At 42.0% G+C, this 15670-nt stretch overlaps 2 protein-coding genes across 2 annotated transcripts; both read left to right on the forward strand.

Annotated features, from left to right (window-relative positions):
• Positions 1–2283: 2283 nt before the first annotated feature.
• On the forward strand, positions 2284–7219 carry pjvk (pejvakin). Its single transcript, XM_029277418.2, has 6 exons — positions 2284–2647; positions 3664–3859; positions 4956–5097; positions 5613–5730; positions 6057–6200; positions 6273–7219. Exons 1-6 carry the CDS (start codon positions 2437–2439, stop codon positions 6572–6574), a joined length of 1113 nt encoding a protein of 370 aa, XP_029133251.2. The 5' UTR covers positions 2284–2436; the 3' UTR covers positions 6575–7219.
• Positions 7220–8174: 955 nt separating this feature from the next.
• pwp2h (PWP2 small subunit processome component) lies at positions 8175–15206 on the forward strand. The gene is made up of 21 exons (XM_020634188.3): positions 8175–8342; positions 8629–8741; positions 8859–8953; positions 9075–9174; positions 9495–9638; positions 9973–10108; positions 10220–10452; positions 11152–11295; positions 11417–11487; positions 11579–11715; positions 11879–12027; positions 12144–12291; positions 12406–12556; positions 12679–12859; positions 12963–13110; positions 13238–13346; positions 13667–13732; positions 14085–14303; positions 14405–14555; positions 14746–14820; positions 14924–15206. Exons 1-21 carry the CDS (start codon positions 8325–8327, stop codon positions 15090–15092), a joined length of 2757 nt encoding a protein of 918 aa, XP_020489844.2. The 5' UTR covers positions 8175–8324; the 3' UTR covers positions 15093–15206.
• Positions 15207–15670: the final 464 nt, after the last annotated feature.

The following is a 15670-nucleotide window of genomic DNA, read 5'->3' on the forward strand; positions in this document are numbered from 1 at the left end:
ATCGTTTAGAAAGTACAAGTTGGACATTTCCCTTCTAGATGTCCAGATGTAGGATTTTCAGTTTTCTGCATGATCACTCAGAAGCCTGAGATATAACTTGTGTTGGATGACTTTCTGGACCCAGTAAAGCTGCTAAACATGCGACAACGAAGACACAGCCTAACGTTACGTCGCAATCTGATCGGATTAATATCTGCAGGGATGTACAGATAAACCCCTCTGTCCTGCAGTCATGGTTAGCAAGTAGCCAAGAAAGACACAGTTGCAAGTTGCAAGATTTAGCCAGAAATGTCGCACAGTAGTTGGTTTAACACCAAACAGAGCTACAAGTAGAGAGCATTTTGGGCCTCAATTTCCCAGTTAATCAGAAAAATGTCCCAAAGTAGATGTTGCTGTATCCAAATGTACGCTACATGTTGGCACATTTCAGCATTTGACTACAACTAGAGATCTTCTGGAGAAGTTCAGAGGGACTAAACTCCCTTGAATTCAATCTCACAAGAATCACTCGTTAAAAAAAGTCGATGCGTTGTGTTTTTCTGTCTACCTGAAATTCGACTTGTTGACCTAAATCCGTGCACTCCCTCCAGGTTGAGCGGTTTACAATGTGCATGTTACATTTATCTGATGTGTTTTCCAGGATGAAGCTGTGCCAAAGTCGTAGCAGACCGTCAGTCCCAGAGGTCGAGAACAACACATATATCAAAATGTGGTCTTTGCTTTTTTTTCTCCTCTATGAAGAGTACTGTAAGCCCAACAAGGGATTCAACCTTGATTCGAGTGATCCAAACCTTCCTGTAGTCACATTTCACCCGGTGCACGAGGTAGATTTCACTTGTTTTTGTTTGCTGAACATCTCGGGTCAGGAAGCGTTTCAGGTGCTTTGGGAAACAGACTGATTTCACATTAAAGTCAGGACGGAGCCACAGGGGACGGAAAGTGAAGCAGATGGGAAGACAGTCGAGCAGTTTAGCTTAGCATGAGGAGATTTTCATGCAGTGTGAAGAGCGGTCGTAAAAAGAAAATACTCTTTTTATCCCAAACATTCGCTTGTGTTCCTCTTGAGATACTTTGCATTTCATTTAAAGATATTTCAAAGTAATTACATGTGATATCTTTATGTCTGAGCTGTTGTTCTTTGACCAGGTTGTACACATAATTATTCTTATAGAGGGAAATTCAAGCGAGGAGGCGGTGATTAGGGAACGTTGTTTTCTAAGTGCACGTAGTGAAGCTGCTTCTTTCTCTTTTCTGGTCGACAGCATGCCCTCACCAATATGTCCAATCACATGTAGCTGTGATGTAAAGACAAAAAAACGTTCATTAGTGATGGACCGCTACATAGTGTCTCTTTGATGTCACATCCTGCCTCCTGAGACTCCACCCTCCCGTCCATCTTGGAGAACTTCACATCGTGAGAGACGTGTGGATAAGAAACTCAGGATGGTTCAGCGTCAGGCTCTCCAGAAACCTACCAGAACTTGTTTTAGGAGGCAACGAACAAGACTCTTAAATTACTCTTTAAACTGGCGTCATGTAAATGATAAGAGAAAGATGATGCTGGACAGATCTGTATCCATATCTCCTAAGACTGTTAAGTTAAAAGAGGTTTGAAATGTCCCACTACGACCTGTCGAACACAGGTCAGAGTTCAGGATAGTTTCTCTCCTACCTCTGTGACAACTTATTCAAATACACCTAAGTCTGGTAGATGTTCCTGTAATGTTGAAAGGTTTTTTGTTATTTTTTTTTTTTATCAACCATTAAAACATTCTTCCTAGAAATTACCAGACCTCTGTGGACCAGGAGGTAAGAATTAGAGGGAGTGCGACGTATAGAAAACTACCTCAGCTTCTTGCATGTGGCGTTTAAACCCTTCCAACATCCTAGAAGCTATTTCTGAATGTAAAGACTAGACAGCAGAGTAACCACAACGGAGATCAGCCTATGATCATGCAAGCAGGACACACACACACACACACACACACACACATACACACACACACTTTGAGGGAGGCCACCAGTCATGAAGGTGGACATTATCCAAAACTAAAAAAAGCAACAAGAGAAAACATCAGATCTTACTAAAAACCTTGAAGAAATCCCTTCAGACATATTTGAAGACGTTTTCAGAGATGATGTTTCATATTAACTTGTAGTTCAAGCTTTAGTCGTACAAATGAAACATAATGCGTCTGTCATTTGCTTTTTTTCCCAACTCATTTGTCACGTGAAAGGAAGCAGCAGGCCTATCCAGTTGACACACACCCTGTCCCATATTATCTTACACACTATCTGCATTATTTAACATTTCACGGGTCTAAAAGAACACTCCCGAATTAGCCTCCTCGTTCGGCAGTTCAACAGTTTGTGTGTCACCGTTGACGGCTTTGGAGGTTATTTCTTAGCTGGTTTGATTCCTGTGCATCTTTGGGAATGTTTGCAGCAGCCACTAAAAACTTTGTGAAGCAGGTAGGAGACACGGGGAGGTTGATCCCGGTCCCCAGCCTGAGCGAGGCGGACAGGTACCAGCCCCTCAGTTTGGTCACCAGGAAGAGGAAGAGACATTTCTGGAAGAAGTACAAGTACGCCTCGACCCCCTTCTCCCTCAAAGACATCCTGGTGGGGGAGAAAGAGATCACAGCAGGTAAAGTAATGACACAAATGTACCAATTATGAGGATTCACTTGATACTTTGGGCTATTCGTTTTGGATGTCTCATTTTGTCTTTTACACAAAGAAAAGAAAACAGGTCATCAGGCAGTCATGAAATCCACAAATATCATCTTTCTCACTAATAGTTAGATGAGAAGATGAATACTAGCTTCACATTTTTTCCAAAGTCAAACAAGGTAACCAACTGTTTATAGCTGACAAGTGAACATGTCTTCTTCACAAGCTTAAGTTTAAAAGCGGGTACATTAATATCGTGTGGCTGTCTTGTTTTACTTTCCTTAACAGTGCTAGTGCTGGATCATGTTTTAAACTTCAAAAATGTGCACAATTAAATGAATATTGCAATATCTTATTAATAAATAAATGTTTTTTTTGTCATCAAGTAGCATCAGAGCTTTCTGGTTTCTTGTAGGACTCTGCATATCTTGCAGCTCGCCTAATAATGGCTGTATGCCCTCGCCATTTATTTCCTGTATTCTTCATCTTGAAGCTGCTTTACTTGTGGCATGAATGATCACTTAAAAGAGCAAACCCCCCCCCCAAAAAAAACGAAGAGAAACGGATAAAATCTAAGACCTTTCACGAGGAAAAAATAAGGCTTTCTAAAACGTTTCATGACCATGCATTTTAGTAATCGAATTCAAAGCTTTTTAAGACTGGATCCACTTGAACCCTGATCAGAAGTGAAAGTGCAAAATGCAGAAAACTGTAATATGATGAAGACTTTTTTAACATAATGTTTAACTGTTGCTGCTTACTGAACACCGGCTTCATGATGGACATCATAACTACAAGTTCATCCTGTTTTGTGTATTTTAAATGTTGTTTTGTCGAGTGACTAGCTGTTCAGAATAGGTTGTTTGGTTAAAATTTACATTTATTTTCCTCTAAGTTGAAGCTGGGTAGATGTGCCATAATGCAGAAGTTGGAAATACATGCACTTAAGTGTAATACTGGATTAAATTAACTTGTTTTTTTCTCAAACAGGAGTGTCTTCTTATCAGCTCCTAAACTACGAGGACAAATCAGACGTCGCCTTAAATGGTCGACTAGGAAACCACCTCATCAATGATGTGGGGTTCAACATCAGTGGGTCGGACTCTGTGGCGGTCAAAGCCTCGTTCGGTATCGTGACCAAACACGAGCTGGAGGTTCCCACGTTACTGCGAGAGCTCAACTCCAGGTAACATGATGTTCAGCAGCTTTTCACAGCTGACTAAGTGTTCTTACCTTCATGTGAGGGGTCATCTCTATAACCAAACACCTACTTGGTAATTAATTATTTACCATTTTGAAATTATTCATATGTTTGCCTAAATATGTTTTACATGTAAATCTGACATCTTGTTAATGTAAATGTATTATATATTTATTTGTTTGACCTGTGAGAGCAGCTTTAATTAGGTCCCTGGGTTCTGACCTCCTTGTGACAGGGGGAACATGAGAAGAGGGTTTTCCAGAACACAGATTAAAGGAACTACATATTAGAGGACAATACAAACCATTATAACACATATCTATAGTTTTTTGTGGTTTGACATTTACAGGTGTAAAATGTTACATTCACCGTTTTTTTGTTGCGTTGGAAATGTTCAGTTACAAAGGCAAACATAAAGCACAAAAAAATACAATTTCTAAGACAATATTAACTTATTAAAACCCCAAAAGCTAACGATATAAACATTAGCTTGTTAGCTTTCTAGCCAAGAGGAAGTTGTGTTTTTTTTTTTAAGAGGAAGTTGAGAAAATAAATCACTCGTAACTCGTCTGTAGATGTCGTTGTTAAGTCAGGTCTTGAAAACAGTAGATGCTAAAGACGTATCTGATTAACTACTCTTTACATAAATATGAAACCAAACAAAGAGGCATTCTTGATAACCATTTTCGTGTTTTACAGCAACTGTAACTACAAAAAGCACGGACACATCCGGTTCATAATCGCCAGCTAACACGGTCGCTGATTAAACCGAGACACCTGTCTTTGCTGCCTTCAAGTGCTCCCCGGAAATATCGGATTTACAGGATTTATGAGTAATGAGCACATGAACGGCCCTCTAGAGTCGTAATTACGAGGGGGAAATTCTTACATTTTAAATGATACTTGAATTGTGACGTTTGTGTGACGTTTATAGCAAAAAATGGCTGAACCTAAACCTTGAGAAGTTTCCATCTCATTAAAAAAAATGCTATCATATCTCCCCATATTCAGGACGCATGCCGTTAAGACTCCTCAATATTCACAGCATCATCATCCATTTTTTTGAAAACTGTTTTTTTAGGAAAGTGGACCTGGATCACTGCCTGGTTCGTCAGTCCAAAGAAAGTGGACGCAGCGTCCTTTGTGTTGTTGTTGAGAGCATCAGAACAACCCGCCAGTGCTCTCTGACCGTCCACGCCGGGATGAGAGGGACTACAATGAGGGTAAATACAATTAAACCACAAGGATCACTTTGAGCAAACTCTAACCAGTTCACTTTAAATAAAAATATTCCATGCTGTTAGCAATTTACCCCTTTAAAATCAGGCTGCAAGAGTAATTTCATAACCTAGATAGCTTTTCAAAATAAAAGTTTCAAAGTGCTTTACAAGGGCAGCAAAGTGAAACAGACAGATAATTAAATCAAACAAAAAAATCCTTCAACAGAACCCTAAAAGACACATTTTAATCATGTTATTATCCTCATCCTCTATTAAAAAGTGTCAACATTTTGGTTGTCTTTGATTGCAATTCCAGTTTACACTTGACACCTCATATAAACTCCTATTTATGAAATATACAAAAAAGAAAATCAGTGTTTTGCAAAATTAAGTCTCAAAATTCTGCTTCAGTTCCCGGACCCACAACAGCTCCACCCATTCAACTTGTCTGCCTTGTTATTAAAAAAAAAAAAGTGGTGGATGAGCAGTTGTCTCACAGTTTTCAGTTTTATCTGCAGTTTCAGATCGACGACGGCAGAAATCCCAAAGGTCGAGACAAAGCAATCGTCATCCCCGCTCACACCACAATTGCCTTCAGCATCTGTCAGCTGTTTGTTCGACTGGACGGACGTCTTGGTAGGAAGGATGCCGATTCAAAAACATTCATTAATCCTAGCTATGAAATCTCCTACATTTAGAGCGACTTGGGTTTAGAGCTGAAAGTAGTCTTCTACTGGAAGCTTTAAATAGATTCTATATTAGACCTAAATTGCTGAAATAAGAACCTGGACCTTTAAATCAAAACAGGAGTGTGATTAAAACCAACACTTTAAGTCAACACTAGACATGACAAACGCTTTGGGCATCTGTCTCAATGAAAGTTAAAGGGATAATTCCAATTTTTTTTAGGGTAAAATGGTGAAAATATTTCTTTTTTAAGTATATTTCTTGTTCTGTGTCAGATATTTGTGTAGCTCCAGGTTCTCAAGGGGGATTTGAGCGGGAGCAGATCAGGGAGCAGCTCGGCGGTTTCATCGGTCACTTCTCGATGGGTCGACTTCGCCGCTTTCTGTCTGGAATCGTCTACGGAAACCCCTTCAGAGCAGGTGCACCTCTCACTTCTTCTACATCAGAACCGCAGCAGTTCTCCTTGCTTCATGTTTGCCTTCACTTCGCAGAGAACCGAACCTTCGAGGAGCTCACCCACTCGGACACCTACATGGACGACATGGTTACAGACTACTACGAGAAAGCCGCCAGCATGACGGACGTTTCCACCGCCTACCTCAGAGAGAGCTCCCACACCAGGGTCAACCTCCTCAAACACAACATCCCCAAGGGGCCGTGTGCACTCTGCGGCATGGGCAACCAGAGGCGGGAGACCGTGTACGGCTGTCTGGAGTGCAACACCGGGGGGCAGAAATACGTCCGGCTGCATGTGGTGCCTTGTTTTGACCTCTGGCACAAAACGCTGAGGTGAAAAATAAGTCTTACTATAAGAGCAGTAACTATTTTGTTTTTTTCCCCCCAGTGCAAGTGTTTACGGAATATGAGTCATGAAAACTGGACATCTCTGCAAACCCGAAACACCTGATATCATGACTTTAACAGCCAACAATTCAAATAAATGATGCAAACGTTGACTCTGTGTTATCTCTCATATCACAGTATAGTTTTCTGTTTACCTTTGGCGCCGCCCTATTTCTACACATGTCCTGTGTAGGTATTATAGCTTGCCAGATGCTAAATAATTCAGCGGGGGTATTGGGTGAAAATGGACTGTTCGGATCATATGAAGGCCAGTGACAACCGGGTTGTGTTATGTTCCAAGTATGTCATTTTATTTTTAAGCAGAAATTGTGCTTCAATTATGTCGATTGCGAGTTTAAACTTTATATCAGGTGTTCTAACAGAGGATTAGTAACTTGTGACGATCCAAAATTTTAAAGTCTACTCTTGTAAAATGTGAACATCCTCGACCTAAATGTAGTTTTGATATACAATTTTTAAGGCGTCATGGGACTTTAGTATGTGGATATTACAGGAGATTTTTTCTGTATTTGATTGGTGATGCCAAAATAAACAACCCTCTCATTTGAACTGTGAATAAAACAATAAATATGACATTTCTTGGTTGAATTTTACTAAATAAAGATTTCTGATGAATATTGATTACGTCGGCCGGGTTTTGGCTTCATTTTCCTTTCCAACATCAGGTCATTTCAGTCATACGCCTCAAGTCGAGTAAGCACAGCAGATACAAAATAAGAGCAGTTCCAATAACACAAGGAATATTGTTCAGGAGGGTTCAAAGTTGAGGTACTATCACCATGGGGCATCGGGTCAGGATGCAGGAATCCAACAAGACTTGAGTTTAGGTAGCAAGTTTATTTCTTCAAATTAGGTGAACACATATAGGATTGAACATCAATTCTGAAAGACAAATAAAATAATATTAGCATTAATAAACTTAATAAATTAATTAATTAATAAACAAGTCAAATTACATTACTTTTTAAAGAAAACAAAGCTAAATAAAGTGCTTAGGAGAAATTAAAATAGACTAGATAGGAACTAAAATAGGAGTAAACCGCCACCTTACTATTGCTGAACTGCCGCCCCACGTGAGAATAAAAACATGAGTGTAAGGGAGTGCAGTCTTAAATAAGGAGTAAGCAGGTAAATTCAATCTAATTAATTAGTGACAGAGTGCAAACGACAACCAATCAAAGGAGAGAGTGAGAAACCAAGAAGTGTACTAAAGGAGGTGCAGTAGGAAAAGAGAGGAAGTGAAAGGAAACAAATAGTGATCTTTACTACAAATATATTTCCTTCTTACTGGGTTGGGGTGACATTGCGGCAACAAAATATATCTAGTAAATTTGTTGGTACATTTATTGTCCCAGAAGTCAGTACATCTCAGTCCAGGTGTGATTTCCTCTTTAAAAAATGTATCTCAGGGAGGCTGGAATGGCTTTTATCATCCTGTAATGTAGTTTTTCCCGGTCTTGGGTCAGGATTGTTGTACCGTCAGTTTACCCTCCCTGCCGCTAGAGGGCGCAGCGCTCGACTCACAGCGGATGTGTCGAGTGTCAACACACTGCAGACGCATGTGGGGCAGTGCTGGAGAAGAAGCATGTGCGGTATTCGTCCAAAACTGACATTAATACGGTGACAATTAAATGATTAAGAGGAGATAAATGCTTAAACTGTGAGGAATATTCGCAATAATGAAGTTCGCGTACAGGGTAAGTACAACTCTGCTCGGTTACTTAGCAACTCACCATGTGTCGTCCTGATGTGTCGTCCTGATGTGTCTACTGTAAAACACTTTGACCTGCAGTAGAAATGTCTGAAAGGTGTTAATAATAAAGTTTAAAGTTAAACATTAACATAATAATACATTACATGATACATTAATAAAATAAAACATCATACATTCGTATTTGAATGGAGTAAGGGATGCATTTCATCACCTTGTGGGAAATAGAAGCTTTTCAATAAGGAGACTAAACCCCTTTCTCTTTCTTGTAGTTTTCAAACCTGCTTGGAGCCGTTTATCGTCAGGGAAATTTGAATTTCTCCAAAGATGGCAACGCTGTGATCAGTCCGGTTGGAAACAGAGTCTCCGTCTTCGACCTGAAAAAGTAAGTCACCGTCTTGTTTATTCTTCCTGGATTGGCTGCGGAGACATGTTCAGCTTCACAGAGATCGATATGCATCACAAGGCTAAACTACGAGCGACCTTTTCCTCTTTTCTCCAGCAACACATCCGAGACGTTACCCATCTCGACGACCAAGAACATCACGTGTGTCGGTCTCTCTCCTGACGGGAACATAGCAATCGTGGTGGATGAAGGTGAGATATTTGATATTTAACACCCTGCCCTGAATTAGATTTTGTTGTGTGTGTGTGTTTCAAGACTATAAAAAAAAAACCATAAGCGATCTAAGTGTGTTTCTGTATTTGTGACACGCAGATGGCGCAGCTCTGTTGGTCAGCCTCATCACCCGAGCCATCCTTCATCATTTCCACTTTCACAAGCCGGTCAACAGCATCCGCTTCTCACCTGACGGCAGGTAAGGATGTCTGAGGAACGTCAGGTCGACATCGAAAGCAACAACGGAGATCTTGAAATAACTTAATTTCCCCTCATAATAATCGAAGTAAAGCAGCAGATCTTTACGTTAAATGAGCCAAAGCAAGCAAACACAGTATCTGATATGTCTAATCATTAGCTATCGGAAACGGATCGTTTCACCGCTGCACTTAATGAAATGTGTAAAGATAGAAGTGAGCAGCTCCGGAGCATAAATGATGCCGCTATCTGCATTTATATGAAACTTTATATCGAATGATTTCAGCTACATTCATAACGCTCTTGCTTTCCCCCTCACAGGAGGTTTGTGGTAACGAAGGAGAACGTCGCTCTGATGTACCACGCTCCCGGGAAGCAGCGCGAGTTTAACGCCTTCGTGTTGGACAAGAGCTACTACGGTCCGTACGATGAAACCACCTGCATCGACTGGACGGACGACTCCAAGTGAGTAAAAGTAACAGTTTGGGCTTTGTCACACCAAACCCCATTCAAGTAAAGCTCAATTTAAAAATCCTGTGATGCATCGCTAAAGGTAGAAACAGGCTTGGCTGCTTCAGACCTGTTTTTGTAAACATTAAGCATTCGCACAGAAGTTCGGCTAACATGACATCAGACAGAATTTGACCTTTTTATTGAAACATTTTTCTGTCCACTCGAGCAAATGACTCCTGTTTACCGACCTTTTTGAATGGATTTCTTTCCCTGGATGCAGACAGGAGGTTATGACGATTGTCAAAGATTGAAACTGCAAAGTGAATGATGATATGTTTTCCCTCAGGTGTTTTGTGGTGGGCAGCAAAGACATGTCAACGTGGGTGTTTGGTGCTGAGCGCTGGGCCAACCTCATCTACTACTCTCTGGGTGGACACAAAGACGTCATCGTGGGCTGTTTCTTCGAGAAGGACAGCCTGGATGTGAGTTTATGTCCGGCTTGTATTACTTTGAGATTTGAGCTGTAGGAAAATCTGTAGTTTTGCGTCATAATAATCAAGAAAATGTCAGTGATTTTGTTCCTGTGTCTTCAGCTGTACACGGTGAGCCAGGACGGGACGCTGTGTGTTTGGGAGAGTGACACGGAGCTGGACGGCCTCATCCTGCCGAAGAAGAGCAAACCTCAACCTCCCGGACCCGGGGAGGAAGAGGAAGGGGAGGATGAGGTGGAGAGGGTGGAGGGAGAGGAGGGAGAGGTGATCAGAGGGAAAGTCGAAGCGCCGAAAGAGAAGAAGACGAGAAACGTGCGATTCAAGCACAGAAGCAAGTGAGTGTTTCAAGACAATGAAGAATGGTTTCGTCCAATGAGGTGTTCTTTTTGTAAAGTGTTGGCATACCTTGCAATATAATCAATTTACTTTATATAAAGGAGCAAATCAGGACTTCAACTAACTGTTATTTCTGTTGTTTATCGATCATTTTCTCCGTTTAATGATCAGCCTTTTGGATTAAAAACTGTCTGAAAACCAAGAAAAATGTGAAACAATATTACCTATAGCCAAAATCACACTCAAAGTTGTGCTTTGTGTCCGCAACTTAAAGATTCTTCAACGTAAAACTGGAGAAGTGTTTACATTTAAGAAGCTGGAACAACAGTACGACAGTTTTATTACTTCAATCTCTTGGCTGCAGGAGTTTTTAGCAGCCAGGAGTCCTTAAAAAAAACCCTTAATGTTCATGCTTTGACATTTTGAAAGCCAATTATCCTGCTCTCCATTAGGGCTTTTGGCTTCACACAGCTGATAAATTTGTCTCCTGGCTTCTCTGAAACTCGGATGGCAGCATTTGTAAATCAGCATGTGCTTAAGCCTCGAGCCAACAGTCATTTTTCTTTGTAGGAGAGCTTCAAGTAGGAGAGAAGTTTTTTATAGATCATCAGTTCCTTCTTAAGAAGTTTCAGGGCTTCAGAAACTCAGTGAATGTACAAAGCTGCTTTATTCATCCACTCCTCATTCTCCTGTTCTAGGCACTTCTTCAACAAAGAGGGGGATTTTAACAACCTGACTGCTGCCGCCTATCACAAGCCCACTCACATCCTGATCACTGGTTTCGCCTCGGGGATCTTCCACCTGCACGAACTCCCAGAGTTTAATCTCATTCACTCTCTAAGGTGAGAGAAAAGGACAGTTTCATGCATGATATTCGTGTGCTTCAGTGGGAGATTAGGAGACACGCGTAAAAGTTTGATGTTTTTATGCAGGATGTGACTTTCTGAGTGTTTCTCTTTGCAGTATTTCAGACCAGAGAATCTCCTCGGTGTCGATAAACTGCTCTGGAGACTGGATTGGCTTCGGATGCTCAGGTAAGAAATTATGTTTCCTCTCTTATGTGTGACTTCTTCTGAACTTCTTTGGTCTGTTTTTTATATAAAACTGTGAGTGTTGTTGTTTCAGGGATGGGTCAGCTGCTGGTGTGGGAGTGGCAGAGCGAGTCGTACGTCTTCAAACAGCAGGGACATTTTAACAACATGGCGTCACTGGCGTACTCACCGGACGGACAGTACATCGTGACAGGAGGGGATGATGGCAAAGTGAGCGTTTACACTGTGCACTCATGCTTCTGTTTCAACTCAAATGAAATGTGTGCAAGGAATATTCTAATCCTCTAAACCTGTCACTTTTAGTTAAAAAAGCACATTTAAGAAAGGGAGAGAAACAATAAGGCTCAACTGTTTTTTTTCCCTCCTCCTGCAGGTCAAAGTGTGGAACACAAACAGCGGCCTCTGCTTCGTCACCTTCACCGAGCACACCAGCAGCGTCACCAACGTCACCTTCACCTCCAGCGGCTTCGTCATCGTCAGCGCTTCTCTGGACGGGACGGTCAGAGCGTTCGACCTGCACAGGTGACTTTCACCGCACCTGGTTCCTTTCTGAAAGTGGAAAGATGGAGTGGAAATGTGCTTGGATATGAACTTTGTGAGTTAATGTATGCGTGTGTGTGTGTGTTTGTTTGTTACAGATACAGAAACTTCAGGACATTCACGTCGCCCCGGCCGGCGCAGTTCTCCTCCCTGGCTGTAGATGTCAGTGGAGAGCTGGTGAGCGCCGGAGCTCAGGACTCCTTTGAGATCTTCCTGTGGTCCATGCAGACTGGCAGACTGCTGGAGGTAAGCATTTAGTGATATTATAATATAAGAGGTTTAGGGGGTATATGTCGTAAAAGTGTGTTTTTTTTTTCTTTACGTTATTTACCACTCTGCATCCTCTCTGTGATTGGTTAGGTCCTCGGGGGTCACGAGGGTCCCGTCAGCTGTCTGTGTTTCAGTCCAGTTCAGTCCATCCTGGCCAGCGCTTCATGGGATCGAACCATCAGACTGTGGGACATGTTGGACAGCTGGCAGGTCAAAGAAACACTTCCCCTCACCTCTGACGGTAAACACAGACCCTGGAGGATATAAAAGCTGCTCATCGGGTGTTAAAGATGTCTGATGTTATTTTTGTTGTTCTGTATAATGTAGACCGCACTTTGAGTTTTGTGTGTTCTCCCCCTTCAGCTCTGTCAGTGACGTACAGGCCTGATGGTCAGGAGTTAGCTGTAGCCACTCTGAACGGCGAGATCTGCTTCTGGAACCCACAGTCGGCAGCACAAACAGGATCCGTGTCGGGACGCCACGACCTGGAGACGGGCCGCAAAGAGACGGATAAAATCACAGCCAAGCAATCTGCAAAGGGGAAGTGAGTGAGGGAACTGAATCAGATTGAGTTTGTTTGAGACATTTCACATTTCCTGTTGTGGGTTCGAAAACCAGCTTTGTGCTTCTTGTCTTTGTGCATCCAGGTCCTTTACGTCGCTGTGCTACTCTGCAGACGGAGAGTCGATTTTGGCAGGAGGTCAGTCCAAGTTCGTCTGCATCTACAACATCAGAGAGCAGATGCTGATGAAGAAGTTTGAGATCTCCTGTAACCTCTCCTTTGATGCCATGGAGGTACGAGTTTAATATCCGCTCTGTCAACTGTAGATGAAGTTTTTTTTTTTAAATGACGTCTTTGAATTTTAACGATCATGATTCCAGGTTTAGAAGTTAATGTTTGAGTTTTGTTTCTTAACTTCAGGAGTTCCTGGACCGACGGAAAATGACAGAGTTTGGCAGCCTGGCGCTGGTGGACGAGGGAGCCGGAGACGGGGACGGAGTCAACATCAGCCTCCCTGGAGTCAGGAGAGGTACGACGCTCCCTTCAACACTCACTGAGCTGTTATGAAGCATGTCAACACTTCCACATTGAAACAATGTCACAGTGATGCTGGCTGTAGACAGATGAAGACAGAATCCTTTATTGAAGGAAACTAGGCCTTGTCAACCAGACAGGACGGATGTGTTCGCTTGAAATCAGATTTTTCTCCTTACATGGATTTGTTCATCAGCACAATGATTCATCTTCTTGTTTCCTCTCATGTGTTTTCTTGACTTTCTCAGGTTTGTGCTTCATATTTCCACGGCGTCTTATTTTCTGTGTGGTTTTTCTTTCTTTATGCCCCTGTAGGTGATATGAGCTCTCGTCATTTTAAGCCAGAAATCAGAGTGAGCTCACTGCGGTTCTCCCCTACTGGTAGGTGTCTGACATTACAAGTGTCTGCAGAGACATGGCTGCACGTTTTGTAAAGATAGGTTAACTTTCAAGTCAGAGTGTGCGACTTTGGATCCAGTAGATGTGGCCCTTGAGCACCAGCGTGAAGAGGAATGTTAGTCTGTTTTAAAGATCCATTTCTTTCAGATTTTCAGCCCTTCAACTCACTTTAATACTACAGAGGTCTGTTTTAAGCTTGAGAAAGGTCATTCAGATCATCAGTCACATAACACTCTAAAATAATTGTAAATACATGTTTAGGATAGCAGTGGAGTTCTTGTGGAGGGTCACCAGGAACTGTTGGTTCTTAAGTAGTTACATTTTTGTTTCCCAGGGCGTAGCTGGGCAGCCACAACAACCGAGGGTCTGCTGGTCTACTCCCTCGACGGCTCTCTTGTCTTCGACCCGTACGACCTCGACCTGGACGTGACTCCGGCCAGCATACGGAAACAGCTACGTCTTCAGGAGTGGACGTCCGCCATCATCCTGGCGTTCAGACTCAACGAAAAAGCCCTAAAGCAGGAAGTGTTGGAATCGGTGCCTCATGATCAGAGTGAGTAAACGAATCTAATTTCTCCATACACTGTGTTTTTTTTTTTGTTTTTTTTTTTAAAATGAATTGGCCGTCAAATGTATTGGTGTTTCATTTTTCAGTCCGAGTGGTGTGCGGCTCTCTTCCTGACATCTACGTGGAGAAGCTGCTCAGCTTTGTGGCGGCGTGTTTGGAGAAGTCGGGTCACCTGCAGTTCTACATGACGTGGGCTCAGAACCTGCTCATGCTGCACGGACAGAAACTTAAAAACAGGTGTGCTTTTGAGTCCCATTTTACTGTCCTGTTCATCGTAGACTGAATGTAAGAAGTGGACATAGACAATGTGACGACAGCCAAAGGTTTTCTCTGCGATTTTAAGTTTTGCCGTCATGGCTCTGTCATATTTCCGCCTCACTATATTTGTGAGTTTTTCATGACACGATAATCTTTCTTTTGTGTGCAGGTCGGGGGCGATTCTTCCGACACTCCAGGCGCTGCAGAAGAGCATCCAGAGACACTTTGAAGATCTTTCAAAACTGTAAGTCTCAGATCCTGATCCAGATCCATAATACAAACGCAAAACCAGAAAACTTAAATGTAGACCAAATCTGTAATTGTAAATGTGTGTTTTGTCCTGACAGGTGTGATTTTAATGTGTTCAACATCCGCTACGCTGTGGCTCTGTCAAAGCAGAGGGGCATGAAGAGAGCAGCTGAGGACGATGAGGAGGAGGAAGAGGAGGAGGAAGACAGAGAGCTGTCTGAAGAGATGAGTGAAGCCTCCTTGGACGGTGCAGACATGATCCTGTAGGCCTGAGAACGATCCACCTCATTCCATCAACATGTCAGAATAATTATGTTGGACTGTAAAAGCAAATATATTTCTGTGTACTTACGTTTTTTAATTAAATATGTGAAAATGTGACTGTTTTCCCCCTTATTTTTTGACTGTATGAGCTTTTTTCAAGCTTCTACACACACACAGGTGAAGCCACTTATTTTGGCTGTGTTCTCAGGAGTGTAGGCGTGTACAGTTTGTAGTTTCATTGATTTGCATTCAACCTGAGCAGAAATCTTTAACACATTTGAATCACCTGCCTGGGTGTACATGTCTTGCAGATCAAAAGACGATTGAATAAGAAAGGTGGAACAGCTTTTTTTTGATGCCTGTTTGCGATGGAAGAAAGACAACGCAAACAACGTCTAATTTCATGCACTCGTTTGTGAGCGGGGGGATGAAGTCCATCCATATGTTAAAAAAATCTACAAAAACAGAAGGCCAAATAACCTTGGTCCTCCAAAAAAATCAACAACATATGAGTTGATTAATATTTATAAGACAGTTGCTATTTGAATCACGAGTATATAATATATACATATACTATATTA

The sequence above is a fragment of the Labrus bergylta genome, chromosome 24, assembly GCF_963930695.1.
Source record: "Labrus bergylta chromosome 24, fLabBer1.1, whole genome shotgun sequence".
Lineage (NCBI taxonomy): Eukaryota > Metazoa > Chordata > Actinopteri > Labriformes > Labridae > Labrus > Labrus bergylta.